At 43.2% G+C, this 17,500-nt stretch overlaps 2 protein-coding genes across 3 annotated transcripts in view; one reads left to right on the top strand and one right to left on the bottom strand.

Annotated features, from left to right (window-relative positions):
* Positions 1–12,182, top strand: part of atad1b (ATPase family AAA domain containing 1b) — a 13,424-nt gene extending 1,242 nt beyond the window's left edge. The window contains exons 4-10 of the mRNA XM_034558065.1: positions 7,433–7,553; positions 8,414–8,614; positions 8,792–8,898; positions 9,041–9,130; positions 9,662–9,712; positions 9,785–9,915; positions 11,637–12,182. Of these exons, the coding sequence (XP_034413956.1) occupies positions 7,433–7,553; positions 8,414–8,614; positions 8,792–8,898; positions 9,041–9,130; positions 9,662–9,712; positions 9,785–9,915; positions 11,637–11,757 (822 nt within the window). The 3' untranslated portion in view covers positions 11,758–12,182. The remainder of the gene's footprint in view (positions 1–7,432; positions 7,554–8,413; positions 8,615–8,791; positions 8,899–9,040; positions 9,131–9,661; positions 9,713–9,784; positions 9,916–11,636) is intronic.
* Positions 12,183–13,576: 1,394 nt separating this feature from the next.
* The window catches only part of minpp1b (multiple inositol-polyphosphate phosphatase 1b), a 5,523-nt gene continuing 1,599 nt past the window's right edge, over positions 13,577–17,500 (bottom strand). The window contains exons 3-8 of one of the 2 annotated variants that reach the window (XM_034558038.1): positions 17,115–17,309; positions 16,927–17,024; positions 14,983–15,113; positions 14,707–14,840; positions 14,594–14,603; positions 13,577–14,377 (exon numbers count right to left, since the gene is read on the bottom strand). In XM_034558038.1, coding sequence (XP_034413929.1) covers positions 14,353–14,377; positions 14,594–14,603; positions 14,707–14,840; positions 14,983–15,113; positions 16,927–17,024; positions 17,115–17,309 — 593 coding nt within the window. In that variant the 3' untranslated portion in view covers positions 13,577–14,352. Of the gene's footprint in view, positions 14,604–14,706; positions 14,841–14,982; positions 15,114–16,926; positions 17,025–17,114; positions 17,310–17,500 lie in introns of both variants that reach the window. The other variant, XM_034558036.1, reaches the window with a different exon arrangement.

The following is a 17,500-nucleotide window of genomic DNA, read 5'->3' as shown; positions in this document are numbered from 1 at the left end:
GGTACTTTTACTGTCTTTGTTTAGGTACTTTTACTGTCTTTGTTGAGGTACTTTTACTGTCTTTGTTCAGGTACTTTTACTGTCCTTGTTCAGGAGCCAGGTACTTTTACTGTCTTTGTTGAGGTACTTTTACTGTCCTTGTTCAGGAGCCAGGTACTTTTACTGTCTTTGTTGAGGTACTTTTACTGTCCTTGTTCAGGAGCCAGGTACTTTTACTGTCTTTGTTGAGGTACTCTTACTGTCTTTGTTGAGGTACTTTCACTGTCCTTGTTCAGGAGCCAGGTACTTTTACTGTCTTTGTTGAGGTACTTTTACTGTCCTTGTTCAGGAGCCAGGTACTTTTACTGTCTTTGTTGAGGTACTTTTACTGTCTTTGTTGAGGTACTTTTACTGTCTTTGTTTAGGTACTCTTACTGTCTTTGTTGAGGTACTTTTACTGTCCTTGTTCAGGAGCCAGGTACTTTTACTGTCTTTGTTGAGGTACTTTTACTGTCCTTGTTCAGGAGCCAGGTACTTTTACTGTCTTTGTTGAGGTACTCTTACTGTCTTTGTTGAGGTACTTTCACTGTCCTTGTTCAGGAGCCAGGTACTTTTACTGTCTTTGTTGAGGTACTTTCACTGTCCTTGTTCAGGAGCCAGGTACTTTTACTGTCTTTGTTTAGGTACTTTTACTGTCTTTGTTCAGGTACTTTTACTGTCTTTGTTTAGGTACTTTTACTGTCTTTGTTGAGGTACTCTTACTGTCTTTGTTTAGGTACTTTTACTGTCTTTGTTGAGGTACTTTTACTGTCTTTGTTCAGGAGCCAGGTACTTTTACTGTCTTTGTTGAGGTACTTTTACTGTCTTTGTTCAGGAGCCAGGTACTTTTACTGTCTTTGTTGAGGTACTTTTACTGTCTTTGTTCAGGAGCCAGGTACTTTTACTGTCTTTGTTGAGGTACTTTTACTGTCCTTGTTCAGGAGCCAGGTACTTTTACTGTCTTTGTTAAGGTACTTTCACTGTCCTTGTTCAGGAGCCAGGTACTTTTACTGTCTTTGTTTATGTACTTTTACTGTCTTTGTTCAGGTACTTTTACTGTCTTTGTTGAGGTACTTTTACTGTCTTTGTTTAGGTACTTTTACTATCTTTGTTCAGGTACTTTTACTGTCTTTGTTCAAGTACTTTTACTGTCTTTGTTTAGGTACTTTTACTGTCTTTGTTTAGGTACTTTTACTGTCTTTGTTTAGGTACTTTTACTGTCTTTGTTGAGGTACTTTTACTGTCTTTGTTCAGGTACTTTTACTGTCCTTGTTCAGGAGCCAGGTACTTCTACTGTCTTTGTTGAGGTACTTTTACTGTCCTTGTTCAGGAGCCAGGTACTTTTACTGTCTTTGTTGAGGTACTTTTACTGTCCTTGTTCAGGAGCCAGGTACTTTTACTGTCTTTGTTGAGGTACTTTTACTGTCTTTGTTGAGGTACTTTTACTGTCTTTGTTGAGGTACTTTCACTGTCCTTGTTCAGGAGCCAGGTACTTTTACTGTCTTTGTTGAGGTACTTTTACTGTCTTTGTTGAGGTACTTTTACTGTCTTTGTTTAGGTACTCTTACTGTCTTTGTTGAGGTACTTTTACTGTCCTTGTTCAGGAGCCAGGTACTTTTACTGTCTTTGTTGAGGTACTTTTACTGTCTTTGTTGAGGTACTTTTACTGTCTTTGTTTAGGTACTCTTACTGTCTTTGTTGAGGTACTTTTACTGTCCTTGTTCAGGAGCCAGGTACTTTTACTGTCTTTGTTGAGGTACTCTTACTGTCTTTGTTGAGGTACTTTCACTGTCCTTGTTCAGGAGCCAGGTACTTTTACTGTCTTTGTTGAGGTACTTTCACTGTCCTTGTTCAGGAGCCAGGTACTTTTACTGTCTTTGTTTAGGTACTTTTACTGTCTTTGTTTAGGTACTTTTACTGTCTTTGTTGAGGTACTCTTACTGTCTTTGTTTAGGTACTTTTACTGTCTTTGTTGAGGTACTTTTACTGTCTTTGTTCAGGAGCCAGGTACTTTTACTGTCTTTGTTGAGGTACTTTTACTGTCTTTGTTGAGGTACTTTTACTGTCTTTGTTCAGGAGCCAGGTACTTTTACTGTCTTTGTTGAGGTACTTTTACTGTCTTTGTTCAGGAGCCAGGTACTTTTACTGTCTTTGTTGAGGTACTTTTACTGTCCTTGTTCAGGAGCCAGGTACTTTTACTGTCTTTGTTAAGGTACTTTCACTGTCCTTGTTCAGGAGCCAGGTACTTTTACTGTCTTTGTTTATGTACTTTTACTGTCTTTGTTCAGGTACTTTTACTGTCTTTGTTCAGGAGCCAGGTACTTTTACTGTCTTTGTTGAGGTACTTTTACTGTCTTTGTTGAGGTACTCTTACTGTCTTTGTTGAGGTACTTTTACTGTCTTTGTTCAGGAGCCAGGTACTTTTACTGTCTTTGTTGAGGTACTTTTACTGTCCTTGTTCAGGAGCCAGGTACTTTTACTGTCTTTGTTGAGGTACTTTTACTGTCTTTGTTCAGGAGCCAGGTACTTTTACTGTCTTTGTTGAGGTACTCTTACTGTCTTTGTTGAGGTACTTTTACTGTCTTTGTTGAGGTACTTTCACTGTCCTTGTTCAGGAGCCAGGTACTTTTACTGTCTTTGTTGAGGTACTTTTACTGTCTTTGTTCAGGAGCCAGGTACTTTTACTGTCTTTGTTGAGGTACTCTTACTGTCTTTGTTGAGGTACTTTTACTGTCTTTGTTTAGGTACTTTTACTGTCTTTGTTTAGGTACTTTTACTGTCTTTGTTTAGGTACTCTTACTGTCTTTGTTGAGGTACTTTTACTGTCCTTGTTCAGGAGCCAGGTACTTTTACTGTCTTTGTTGAGGTACTCTTACTGTCTTTGTTGAGGTACTTTCACTGTCCTTGTTCAGGAGCCAGGTACTTTTACTGTCTTTGTTGAGGTACTTTCACTGTCTTTGTTTAGGTACTTTTACTGTCTTTGTTGAGGTACTTTTACTGTCTTTGTTTAGGTACTTTTACTGTCTTTGTTGAGGTACTCTTACTGTCTTTGTTTAGGTACTTTTTCTGTCTTTGTTGAGGTACTTTTACTGTCCTTGTTCAGGAGCCAGGTACTTTTACTGTCTTTGTTAAGGTACTTTCACTGTCCTTGTTCAGGAGCCAGGTACTTTTACTGTCTTTGTTTATGTACTTTTACTGTCTTTGTTCAGGTACTTTTACTGTCTTTGTTTAGGTACTTTTACTGTCTTTGTTGAGGTACTTTTACTGTCTTTGTTCAGGAGCCAGGTACTTTTACTGTCTTTGTTGAGGTACTTTTACTGTCTTTGTTGAGGTACTCTTACTGTCTTTGTTGAGGTACTTTTACTGTCTTTGTTCAGGAGCCAGGTACTTTTACTGTCTTTGTTGAGGTACTTTTACTGTCCTTGTTCAGGAGCCAGGTACTTTTACTGTCTTTGTTGAGGTACTTTTACTGTCTTTGTTGAGGTACTTTTACTGTCCTTGTTCAGGAGCCAGGTACTTTTACTGTCTTTGTTGAGGTACTTTTACTGTCCTTGTTCAGGAGCCAGGTACTTTTACCGTCTTTGTTGAGGTACTTTTACTGTCTTTGTTTAGGTACTTTTACTGTCTTTGTTTAGGTACTTTTACTGTCTTTGTTCAGGTACTTTTACTGTCTTTGTTTAGGTACTTTTACTGTCTTTGTTCAGGTACTTTTACTGTCTTTGTTGAGGTACTTTTACTGTCTTTGTTGAGGTACTTTTACTGTCTTTGTTTAGGTACTTTTACTATCTTTGTTCAGGTACTTTTACTGTCTTTGTTCAGGTACTTTTACTGTCTTTGTTTAGGTACTTTTACTGTCTTTGTTCAGGAGCCAGGTACTTTTACTATCTTTGTTCAGGAGCCAGGTACTTTTACTATCTTTGTTCAGGTACTTTTACTGTCTTTGTTCAGGTACTTTTACTGTCTTTGTTTAGGTACTTTTACTGTCTTTGTTTAGGTACTTTTACTGTCTTTGTTTAGGTACTTTTACTGTCTTTGTTGAGGTACTTTTACTGTCTTTGTTCAGGTACTTTTACTGTCCTTGTTCAGGAGCCAGGTACTTCTACTGTCTTTGTTGAGGTACTTTTACTGTCTTTGTTGAGGTACTTTTACTGTCTTTGTTGAGGTACTTTTACTGTCTTTGTTTAGGTACTTTTACTGTCTTTGTTTAGGTACTTTTACTGTCTTTGTTCAGGTACTTTTACTGTCTTTGTTTAGGTACTTTTACTGTCTTTGTTCAGGTACTTTTACTGTCTTTGTTGAGGTACTTTTACTGTCTTTGTTGAGGTACTTTTACTGTCTTTGTTTAGGTACTTTTACTATCTTTGTTCAGGTACTTTTACTGTCTTTGTTCAGGTACTTTTACTGTCTTTGTTTAGGTACTTTTACTGTCTTTGTTCAGGAGCCAGGTACTTTTACTATCTTTGTTCAGGAGCCAGGTACTTTTACTATCTTTGTTCAGGTACTTTTACTGTCTTTGTTCAGGTACTTTTACTGTCTTTGTTTAGGTACTTTTACTGTCTTTGTTTAGGTACTTTTACTGTCTTTGTTTAGGTACTTTTACTGTCTTTGTTGAGGTACTTTTACTGTCTTTGTTCAGGTACTTTTACTGTCCTTGTTCAGGAGCCAGGTACTTCTACTGTCTTTGTTTAGGTACTTTTACTGTCCTTGTTCAGGAGCCAGGTACTTTTACTGTCTTTGTTGAGGTACTTTTACTGTCCTTGTTCAGGAGCCAGGTACTTTTACTGTCTTTGTTGAGGTACTCTTACTGTCTTTGTTGAGGTACTTTCACTGTCCTTGTTCAGGAGCCAGGTACTTTTACTGTCTTTGTTGAGGTACTTTTACTGTCCTTGTTCAGGAGCCAGGTACTTTTACTGTCTTTGTTGAGGTACTTTTACTGTCTTTGTTGAGGTACTTTTACTGTCTTTGTTGAGGTACTTTCACTGTCCTTGTTCAGGAGCCAGGTACTTTTACTGTCTTTGTTGAGGTACTTTTACTGTCTTTGTTTAGGTACTCTTACTGTCTTTGTTGAGGTACTTTTACTGTCCTTGTTCAGGAGCCAGGTACTTTTACTGTCTTTGTTGAGGTACTCTTACTGTCTTTGTTGAGGTACTTTCACTGTCCTTGTTCAGGAGCCAGGTACTTTTACTGTCTTTGTTGAGGTACTTTTACTGTCCTTGTTCAGGAGCCAGGTACTTTTACTGTCTTTGTTGAGGTACTTTTACTGTCCTTGTTCAGGAGCCAGGTACTTTTACTGTCTTTGTTTAGGTACTTTTACTGTCCTTGTTCAGGAGCCAGGTACTTTTACTATCTTTGTTGAGGTACTTTTACTGTCTTTGTTGAGGTACTTTTACTGTCCTTGTTCAGGAGCCAGGTACTTTTACTATCTTTGTTTAGGTACTCTTACTGTCTTTGTTGAGGTACTTTTACTGTCTTTGTTTAGGTACTTTTACTGTCTTTGTTCAGGAGCCAGGTACTTTTACTGTCTTTGTTGAGGTACTTTTACTGTCCTTGTTCAGGAGCCAGGTACTTTTACTGTCTTTGTTGAGGTACTTTTACTGTCCTTGTTCAGGAGCCAGGTACTTTTACTGTCTTTGTTGAGGTACTCTTACTGTCTTTGTTGAGGTACTTTTACTGTCTTTGTTTAGGTACTTTTACTGTCCTTGTTCAGGAGCCAGGTACTTTTACTGTCTTTGTTGAGGTACTTTTACTGTCCTTGTTCAGGAGCCAGGTACTTTTACTGTCTTTGTTGAGGTACTCTTACTATCTTTGTTGAGGTACTTTTACTGTCCTTGTTCAGGAGCCAGGTACTTTTACTGTCTTTGTTTAGGTACTTTTACTGTCCTTGTTCAGGAGCCAGGTACTTCTACTGTCTTTGTTGAGGTACTCTTACTGTCTTTGTTGAGGTACTTTTACTGTCTTTGTTGAGGTACTTTTACTGTCCTTGTTCAGGAGCCAGGTACTTTTACTGTCTTTGTTGAGGTACTTTTACTGTCCTTGTTCAGGAGCCAGGTACTTTTACTGTCTTTGTTGAGGTACTTTTACTGTCTTTGTTCAGGAGCCAGGTACTTTTACTGTCTTTGTTGAGGTACTCTTACTGTCCTTGTTCAGGAACCAGGTACTTTTACTGTCCTTGTTCAGGAGCCAGGTACTTTTACTGTCTTTGTTGAGGTACTTTTACTGTCCTTGTTCAGGAACCAGGTACTTTTACTGTCTTTGTTGAGGTACTCTTACTGTCTTTGTTGAGGTACTTTTACTGTCTTTGTTGAGGTACTTTTACTGTCTTTGTTGAGGTACTCTTACTGTCCTTGTTCAGGAACCAGGTACTTTTACTGTCCTTGTTCAGGAGCCAGGTACTTTTACTGTCTTTGTTGAGGTACTTTTACTGTCCTTGTTCAGGAACCAGGTACTTTTACTGTCTTTGTTGAGGTACTCTTACTGTCTTTGTTGAGGTACTTTTACTGTCTTTGTTGAGGTACTTTTACTGTCCTTGTTCAGGAGCCAGGTACTTTTACTGTCTTTGTTGAGGTACTTTTACTGTCCTTGTTCAGGAGCCAGGTACTTTTACTGTCTTTGTTGAGGTACTCTTACTGTCTTTGTTGAGGTACTTTTACTGTCCTTGTTCAGGAGCCAGGTACTTTTACTGTCTTTGTTTAGGTACTTTTACTGTCCTTGTTCAGGAGCCAGGTACTTTTACTGTCTTTGTTTAGGTACTTTTACTGTCCTTGTTCAGGAGCCAGGTACTTTTACTATCTTTGTTTAGGTACTTTTACTATCTTTGTTTAGGTACTTTTACTGTCCTTGTTTAGGTACTTTCACTGTCCTTGTTTAGGAGCCAGGTACTTTTACTATCTTTGTTTAGGTACTTTTACTATCTTTGTTGAGGTACTTTTACTGTCCTTGTTTAGGAGCCAGGTACTTTTACTATCTTTGTTTAGGTACTTTTACTATCTTTGTTTAGGTACTTTTACTATCTTTGTTGAGGTACTTTTACTGTCTTTGTTTAGGTACTTTTACTGTCTTTGTTGAGGTACTTTTACTGTCTTTGTTCAGGTACTTTTACTGTCTTTGTTGAGGTACTTTTACTGTCTTTGTTGAGGTACTTTTACTGTCTTTGTTCAGGTACTTTTACTGTCTTTGTTCAGGTACTTTTACTGTCCTTGTTCAGGAGCCAGGTACTTTTACTGTCTTTGTTCAGGTACTTTTACTGTCTTTGTTGAGGTACTTTTACTGTCTTTGTTGAGGTACTTTTACTGTCTTTGTTCAGGTACTTTTACTGTCTTTGTTCAGGTACTTTTACTGTCCTTGTTCAGGAGCCAGGTACTTCCTGTCTTTCTATATTTACACTACTGAAGTATTGCTCGTGGTTATTGATCAGATCACATGGAGGGACATCGGCGGTCTGGACGACCTCATCACAGAGTTAAAGGAGACCGTCATCCTACCGGTTCAGAAGAGACACCTGTTCCAGGGGTCCAGACTGCTGCAGCCCCCCAAAGGTCAGACTGACCTCAGACCAGTTACTGATTTGTAGAATGTAGATGAGTTTAGGGCTGCAACTAACGATTATTTTAATAATCGATTAATCTGTCGATTATTTGTTCGATGAATCGGATAAAAAACAAAAAAACATTAATTTCCAACTCTTTATTCAACAGAAGTAACAGGTACCGTAAATTCAGGACTATAGAGCGCACCGATCTATAGGCCACACCTGCTAATTTTTAAAAGAAAATAGAAATTGTACTTAAATAAGACTAAACCGCAGGAAAAGGGGGCGTGGCTTGTCTCCGTAAAAACAGTTATTTATTCCGTTCACCACGGAATAAATAACCACTAGTTCTGCTTTATACTGGTTGTGGACATCCCATAAACGTTGGAACGTCTAACGCCCTGGTGTCTGGGTTCATAACATCACCCGTAGGCTCACACCGCTCGGGGAGTTCCACCGACTCCGTCTCGATAACTTCCGCTTCCAGCGCTGCAGCAGCAGCATGCAGGGGGGGGGGTGGGGGGGCGTGGCTTGTCTCCGTAGAAACAGCCGTTCACCACGGGGGAAATAACCGTTAGTTCTCGCACAACGTTACGGGTCTCCGATGGTCTTTGCTCTACTGGCTTTTACCAACTTTTTTTATACTCAAACATCTCGCGTCTTATTGGGTGGCGTAATAATCGCGCCACACAACGAATCGATACTGCAATTCGTTGCCAACTATTTTAATAATCGATTTTAATCGATTCGTTGTTGCAGCCCTAGATGAGTTATTGATTGATTTGATGAACAACTGACTGCAGATTAGCTTAAGAAGTCAGTTATTGATTGATGAACTGGTTCCTTCACGTGTCGTCATGACAACAGGCGTGTTGCTGTACGGGCCCCCGGGCTGTGGGAAAACGCTCATCGCCAAGGCGACGGCCAAGGAGGCGGGGTTTCGCTTCATCAACCTGCAGCCGAGCACGCTGACGGACAAGTGGTACGGAGAGTCCCAGAAACTGGCGGCTGCCGTCTTCTCATTGGCCGTCAAGCTGCAGCCGGCCATCATCTTCGTGGACGAGATAGGTGAAGTGTTGAGGGGCGTGGTCTGAACGGTGGTGGTGGGAGGGGCCAATGTCTTACTTTGCATATTGCATGAAGTACAGCACTAGGCTAGCTGTCTCCATTCGTTTCCAGTCTTTATGCTAAGCTAACCCGCGGTCTTGCGCTGTTCCTTTAACATCGACTCCACGTGTGAAACAGACTCGTTCCTGAGGAGCCGGTCCAGCTCAGACCACGAGGCCACGGCCATGATGAAGGCTCAGTTCATGAGTCTGTGGGACGGACTGGACACGGACCACCACTGCCAGGTAGCTCTGGAGACCCCCCGCCCCAGGAAGTCCTGCTCTATAAATGTCTACTAGTTCTATTGTTGATGTTCTGACCTTAGATCAGTGATAAACACAACAACAATAATAATAAGTCATTTGTTAATGACATAATGTGTGTCAGGTGATCATCATGGGCGCCACCAATCGTCCTCAAGACCTGGACTCTGCTATTCTGAGGAGGATGCCCACCAGATTCCACATCAACCAGCCAGTAAGTTCACACGAGGCCCAGGTAGCTCCTCCCATCACTGTAGCTCCTCCCAAGATAATGTGATTCATATTAAGCGTATTAAAGTTTCATAATATGGTTTGCAGAATGAATCAGATATTTAATCATTTAAATTATTATCCATTTTTATTTTGTTTCATGGAGTTGATTGATGTCAGGAATTATTTTGTAGTAATCTGTATTGGCACGTGTCAGATTATTTTCAGAATAAGAGCGTCTGTTCGTTTTGCTCCTGCAGAGCACGTGTCAGATTATTTTCAGAATAAGAGCGTCTGTTCGTTTTGCTCCTGCAGAGCACGTGTCAGATTATTTTCAGAATAAGAGCGTCTGTTCGTTTTGCTCCTGCAGAGCACGTGTCAGATTATTTTCAGAATAAGAGCGTCTGTTCGTTTTGCTCCTGCAGAGCACGTGTCAGATTATTTTCAGAATAAGAGCGTCTGTTCGTTTTGCTCCTGCAGAGCACGTGTCAGATTATTTTCAGAATAAGAGCGTCTGTTCGTTTTGCTCCTGCAGAGCACGAGTCAGAGAGAGCAGATCCTCAAACTCATCCTGGAGAACGAGAGTGTGAGTTCACCCCAGAAATACCCAGAATGCATCCTGACGCTCCGCCCACGCTGATCGCCTGTCTCTCTGCAGATTGACCGGTCGGTCGACCTCGTGGACGTCGCCAAGGAGACGGACGGTTTCTCAGGAAGTGACCTCAGAGAGATGTGTCGTGACGCCGCTCTGCTCTGTGTCCGGGACTTCATCCACACGCAGAGCGACAGGTACCCGTCTGTCTGTAATGTATTGATCGAACATTTTATCTTTGGATCAATATATTAACAAACAATATATATCTACCCGTCTGTCTCTCTCTACCTCTCTCTTTACCCGTCTGTCTCTCCTCTCTACCCGTCTGTCTCACTCTACCTCTCTCTCTACCCGTCTGTCTCACTCTACCTCTCTCTCTACCCGTCTGTCTCTCCTCTCTACCCGTCTGTCTCACTCTACCTCTCTCTCTACCCGTCTGTCTCTCCTCTCTACCCGTCTGTCTCACTCTACCTCTCTCTCTACCCGTCTGTCTCTCCTCTCTACCCGTCTGTCTCCTCTCTACCGCTCTCTCTACCCGTCTGTCTCTCTCTACCCGTCTGTCTCACTCTACCCGTCTGTCTCCTCTCTACCTCTCTCTCTACCCGTCTGTCTCTCTCTACCTATCTCTCCTCTCTACCCGTCTGTCTCTCTCTACCTCTCTCTCTACCCGTCTGTCTCTCTCTACCTATCTCTCCTCTCTACCCGTCTGTCTCTCTCTACCCGTCTGTCTCTCTCTACCTCTCTCTACCCGTCTGTCTCTCTCTATCTGTCTCTCCTCTCTACCCGTCTGTCTCACTCTACCTGTCTGTCTCCTCTCTACCTCTCTCTACCCGTCTGTCTCTCTCTACCTGTCTCTCCTCTCTACCCGTCTGTCTCCTCTCTACCTCTCTCTCTACCCGTCTGTCTCTCTCTACCTGTCTCTCCTCTCTACCCGTCTGTCTCCTCTCTACCTCTCTCTCTACCCGTCTGTCTCTCTCTATCTGTCTCTCCTCTCTACCCGTCTGTCTCTCTCTATCTGTCTCTCCTCTCTACCCGTCTGTATCACTCTACCCGTCTGTCTCCTCTCTACCTCTCTCTCTACCCGTCTGTCTCTCTCTACCTCTCTCTACCCGTCTGTCTCACTCTACCCGTCTGTCTCCTCTCTACCTCTCTCTCTACCCGTCTGTATCACTCTACCCGTCTGTCTCCTCTCTACCTCTCTCTCTACCCGTCTGTCTCTCTCTACCTCTCTCTACCCGTCTGTCTCACTCTACCCGTCTGTCTCCTCTCTACCTCTCTCTCTACCCGTCTGTCTCTCTCTACCTCTCACTCTACCCGTCTGTCTCTCTCTACCTGTCTCTCCTCTCTACCCGTCTGTCTCTCTCTACCTCTCTCTCTACCCGTCTGTCTCCTCTCTACCTCTCTCTCTACCCGTCTGTATCACTCTACCCGTCTGTCTCCTCTCTACCTCTCTCTCTACCCGTCTGTCTCTCTCTACCTCTCTCTCTACCCGTCTGTCTCACTCTACCCGTCTGTCTCCTCTCTACCTCTCTCTCTACCCGTCTGTCTCTCTCTACCTCTCACTCTACCCGTCTGTCTCTCTCTACCTGTCTCTCCTCTCTACCCGTCTGTCTCTCTCTACCTCTCTCTCTACCCGTCTGTCTCCTCTCTACCTCTCTCTCTACCCGTCTGTATCACTCTACCCGTCTGTCTCCTCTCTACCTCTCTCTCTACCCGTCTGTCTCTCTCTACCTCTCTCTCTACCCGTCTGTCTCCTCTCTACCTCTACCCGTCTGTATCACTCTACCCGTCTGTCTCCTCTCTACCTCTCACTCTACCCGTCTGTCTCTCTCTACCTGTCTCTCCTCTCTACCCGTCTGTCTCTCTCTACCTCTCTCTCTACCCGTCTGTCTCTCTCTACCTGTCTGTCTCTCAGTCCATCAGAGGTCTGCATCCGTCCGATCCACCACTCTGACCTTGAGAAGGCGATCGGTAAAATGAAGAAATCAAAGATGGCGGGCGGTCACGGCGCTCTGCTGCACGCCGCTCTGGACTGAAAACACACGCACGCACACGCACACGCACACGCACACACACACAGGGTTTGATTCCCGACCGCTCTGCTTGTCTTTATTTTTGCTGAAGTCCAACGTTCAGAATCTTTTCAAATAAAGCAGAAATGAACACAAATATAAATGAAATCATTCTTTCCTCCTGCTCGGTTCTGAGGTTACATCCTGTCTCTAAGTACTACATTACCCATGAGCCTCAGCTCATTCCATTGACTTCTGCAAACAGACCTTTTCTCCTTGCCTGAGCTTTTATTCTGAAAATCCTCCCACAGGTCTCTTATTTCCTAATTCTTTTAACCGGAAGTTTCCTGGAAAGAACCGTAAAATTTGGGGTTAATTATCGGTAAAATAATGAATTGACATTGTTCAGAGTATTATTAAAAAATGTAATAAATTACTTTTTAATTTAATTTGTTTTCTTTTCATTTTTCTTCAACTCAGATATTCAATATTACGTTTTTACTGCATTTTGTCAGTTTGAGAGCTTCATATCTGATCAGACTTCATTCTAGGCTTTTATTTTGAAAATGAGCAGGGCCAATGGACCCTAATGGATCTTTTCTTATAACTATTTACTTTATGAAACTTTAGGGAATATGAATTTCCTTGAAAGCTCCAAATAGAAATTGATTATTAATGAATTATTTGTTTATTTATACCATTTCAACATCTTGTCTGTTTAGGTGAGTTAATGTTATATTAACTATTAATTAGAATGAATTAATTGGAGGACTGGAACAGTGAAGAATAAAACATCAAATATTATGTCATTCAGATTCCTTCCAGGGACACGAATAGAAAACTATTAGGAAATAACTTTTTATTTTGAGTGTAAATGAACCGAAAATGTTTCTCTGCAGTGACGTATTCATCTTTTAATATGAAGTGTACTTTATTATTATTGTTATTGTTCTGATGTTTGAATGTTTAAAGAACCAATCTTTGGTTTCTATTTCATTAGTTTATAAAATAATGTCCAAAGCTTGATTTGGATCAATTAAATATTAAGATGATTATAAAAGATATTTGCATGAAACTGGAAAACATAGAATTTAAAGTTAATAATTACTGTGATTAAGTAATCTGTAAACCAGTCTGTTATTTATGTCCTGTTAAGATTAAAATATGATGTAATAAACACAAGATACCAAATGTGTGGGTTTGTTTGAGGACATGGTCTACCCTCAGACCATGTCCTGGTCTACCCTCAGACCATGTCCTGGTCTACCCTCAGACCATGTCCTGGTCTACCCTCAGACCAGGACATGGTCTACCCTCAGACCATGTCCTGGTCTAACCTCAGACCATGTCCTGGTCTACCCTCAGACCAGGACATGGTCTACCCTCAGACCATGTCCTGGTCTACCCTCAGACCATGTCCTGGTCTACCCTCAGACCATGTCCTGGTCTACCCTCAGACCATGTCCTGGTCTAACCTCAGACCATGTCCTGGTCTACCCTCAGACCAGGACATGGTCTACCCTCAGACCATGTCCTGGTCTAACCTCAGACCATGTCCTGGTCTAACCTCAGACCAGGACATGGTCTACCCTCAGACCAGGACATGGTCTACCCTCAGACCATGTCCTGGTCTACCCTCAGACCAGGACATGGTCTACCCTCAGACCATGTCCTGGTCTACCCTCAGACCATGTCCTGGTCTACCCTCAGACCATGTCCTGGTCTACCCTCAGACCAGGACATGGTCTATATTACTTACGTTATACATATTATAGCTTATTATCTGTTGTTTGTCTCAGAATTGATCTCCAAAACTAAAGAATCATGGAACACTTTGTTCATCTTAAGTGATACAAAAGTTTATTAAAGCTTTAAGTGAAAACGTTTGGCATCGTTCTGCAGAAACAGGAAGTCAGAGCGGAAAAAAAGCACAAAGTGAAACCTGACGTCCCTTTAAGAAAGACCAGGACCAGGACCAGGACCAGGACCAGGACCAGGACCAGGACCAGGACCAGGACCAGGACCAGGACCAGGACCAGGACCAGCTCATTATCTCCTTAGCGGGACTCTTATTGTGAAAACCTTCCACACAGCCAGTTGATCACAGCAGCACCTGGTGGCCGTGAGAGGAACTGCAGCTTTAAATGAAACAATCACAACATCACAAATAAATAGAGAATAAAAACTAATAAACCCTGAACTTATAAAGTAAACCGCTTCATTATATGACATTTAAATCTCATTTCTGACGGTTTTACGTCTTTTAAAATAACAATGATAAAATAATATATAAAGTGTTTTTTTCTCATTAATCTGCTAAAACAAGAAGAACTTGCAGCTTTAGGAGATTTTAAAAGTAGAAATATTAAGATCAGGTTTCTGTAAAAACTGAACCGGATTACAGAAACCTGGTCTCGCGTCACGTGACCCCTTTAAAGGCTCAACGGCGTCCAGCAGAGAGGATGACTGGTTGTCACGTCTTTGGTGGACACGAAGGGGCGGGGCAATAGCTTTAAACCTTTTTCTCATAACATAACTTGAACTCGGAGTACTGCCTCCGTGTACTTGTACACGAGTTACAGGAAATCAATATATTGATTAAGGCCTCGTGGCTGTGCTTCAGAGCTCGGTGTTCGGGCCCCGGCCGCTCGTCCCCTCGCACTCCTTCTGGAAGTCGCAGCCGTCCAGCAGGTGGCGGTACGCGGCCCGGACGTCACGGTACAGCGGCGCGTCCTCCGTCTCCAGCCCCGGGAATCGAACCGGCGACTCGTTGACGAGTAGCTGCAGCCGCGGTCCTCGCTCGCAGTCGTACAGGACGAAGAGCAGGTTGGCGGCGTACGGGACGATGAGGCCGGACCGGAAGCTTCTACCTGAGAGACGAGCAGCAGGGAGACACGCCGTTACACGGTAACCACAGAAGAAGAACATCCCGTCCCCGTCTCTAAATTGGACGTGGGGGGCGGGGCTTCCTACCGTGCTGCGAGTGGTAGTTGTCGGCGGTGGGCGGAGTCTGGTCCTTGTAGAGGCCCAGCAGGGAGAGGAGGGGGAGGAGCGTCTCGGCGTGACCCACCAGGACGGAGGCCGGCTCGGGGGGCGCGTCGGTGGACCTGATGTCAATAAAGTTCATTCAAAGCACACTTCTGTCAGCTTCCTGTCCTCTGCAAGAGCTTTCAATCTTAATTTAACAAACAAATATAAAGTATATTAAATCAATTTAAGAATGACTCGTGTCCTCGTGGCGTCGCTGACCTGCGGGGTCGTCCCGCTCTGTCCAGCGTCCTGAAGACGTGATGGAACAGAGGACAGCTGGACAGCCCGTTGATCACGTGACCATGGAAACGCTTCCAGTACTGCTTCAGGTCCGACTTGTACTCCAACACCTGCCGAGAGACGCAGGAATCATAAAGTAGTAGTAGTGCCTCAGTAGTAATGACTTCATGAACTTCTTCAATGAAAAGATTTGAACTATTAGTTCTTCAACGGTTTCTACTTCTAAACCGTCTACCTGTCTCTTGGACCCCATCCCAACGAGGCTGCTTAAAGACGTGTTGCCTTTAGTTGGCACCTCTCTGCTGGATATCCATCTTTACTGGGCCCTGAACACCTCAGAGATCAATTATCTGGTGATGTGGTTTCTGTAGATGGCATTGCCCTGGCATCCAACACCACTGTAAAGAATCTCTAGTTATCTTTGACCCAGACTTGTCCTTTAACTCCACGTTAAGCAAATCTCAAGGACTGCATTTTATCAGCTACGTAACATTTCAAAAATCAGGCACATCTTGTCTCAAAAAGATGCAGAAAAGCTGGTTCACGTGTTTGTTACTTCCAGACTAGATTACTGCAACTCCTTATTATCAGGCTGCTCTAATAAGTCTCTTAAATCCCTCCAGTTGATCCAGAATGCTGCAGCTCGTGTACTCACAAAAACTAAGAAAAGAGATCACATGACTCCTGTATTAGCTGCTCTGCACTGGCTCCCTGTAAAATCAAGAATCACATTTAAAATTCTTCTCCTCACCTACAAAGCCTTGATTGGTGATGCACCATCATATCTTAAGGAGCTTGTAGTACCATATTGCCCCACTAGAGAGCTGCTCACTAAATGCGGGGCTACTTGTGGTTCCTAGAGTCCTAAAAAGTAGGATGGGAGCCAGAGCCTTCAGTTATCAAGCTCCTCTTTTATGGAACCAGCTTCCACTTTCAGTCCAGGAGGCAGACACAGTCACCTCATTTAAGAATAGACTTAAGACTTTCCTCTTTAATAGCCCTTATAGTTAGGGCTGAATCAGGTTTGCCCTGGTCCAGCCCCTTGATATGCTGCTATAGGCTTATAGGCTGCTGGGGGATGTTTTAGGATACACTGAGCACCTATCTCCTCTTCTCTCTCTCCTTATGGATGAATTTACATCTCTCCATTGCACCTTATTAACTCTGCTTCCTCCCCGGAGTCGTTGTGACTTCACGTCTCATAGGGTCCATTGGACCTGGAGGTGTCTGATGCTGGTCCTGGGTCCTAGGTCCCAGCCCCTGCTTCCTGCATCCAGCCCCTGGTCTAGACCTGGCCTCCTTCTTTGTGCTTTGTGCCTCCTGCCTCTGTGGCCCCCCCTCCTCTCTTCCTCCTTCTGTTTCATGGATCGTGGTCCATGCCTACTACTCATTATTCATAATTTCTGTCATATTCATTGAATGTTTATGTAACTGTTCATCTGGTCACATGACATCTATTGTTCATCTGGTCACATGACATCTATTGTTCATCTGGTCACATGACATCTATTGTTCATCTGGTCACATGACATCTATTGTTCATCTGGTCACATGACATCTATTGTTCTGTCCATCCGGGGAGAGGGATCCTCCTCTGTTGCTCTCCTGAAGGGTTTTTTTCTATTATTTGGGAGTTGTTCCTGATCTGATGTGAGGTCAAAGGTCAGGGATGTCGTATGTGTACAGATTGTAAAGCCCTCTGAGGTGATTTGTGATTTTGGGCTAAACAAAATAAACTGAATATTATAACATGAGATCTGATCAATATCAATATCTGTATTCATAATGTGGAGCTCTTCTAAATGATAATAAACTTCTTACTTTAATAGTATTCAGCATGTTCTACTTTAACCTATTAGCCCCAGAGATCATCTGCGAGGGAAGACGCTCCACTCGGAGCGTTTCCGTGTCGACTGTTCGTACCTTTGCGTCGTCTTCATCGAACAGGAAACACCACGGAGAGTGAAGAGCCTTGATGGAGAGCTCGTAGGAGCACAAGAAGAAAGCCGCTTCAACCAGATCTACAGGGGACAGGGGACGAGCTTCAGAACCGAGACCAGGACCACCGAGACCACAACGTGTGTGTGTGTGTGTGTGTGTGTGTGTCTGACCCGGCGTGAGCAGCTGGGGATGAAGGCCCAGCCTCTCGGCCGTCCTCTTCCTCACGGCCTCCATCTCCGGCCCGTGTTTGAACTTCTCCACCTCCAGCAGCGCCGTGCGGTTCTTCTCCACAGCCTCCACGTAACCACGGCAACGCTCGAAGAAACGCAGCAGCTCGTCGTCCAGCTGGTGGAAGTACTGCACGTCTGCACGGAGAGGTACTTGTACTGCACTTTATACTTCTACTGGGTACTTGTACTGCACTTTATACTTCTACTGGGTACTTGTACTGCATTTTATACTTCTACTGGGTACTTGTACTGCATTTTATACTTCTACTGGGTACTTGTACTGCACTTTAATCTGGTCTCGGTAGTAATTGTCTTTAACTTTTACT

This window comes from Cyclopterus lumpus, chromosome 19 (genome assembly GCF_009769545.1).
Source record: "Cyclopterus lumpus isolate fCycLum1 chromosome 19, fCycLum1.pri, whole genome shotgun sequence".
Lineage (NCBI taxonomy): Eukaryota > Metazoa > Chordata > Actinopteri > Perciformes > Cyclopteridae > Cyclopterus > Cyclopterus lumpus.
This window is presented reverse-complemented; position numbering and strand designations above follow the sequence as displayed.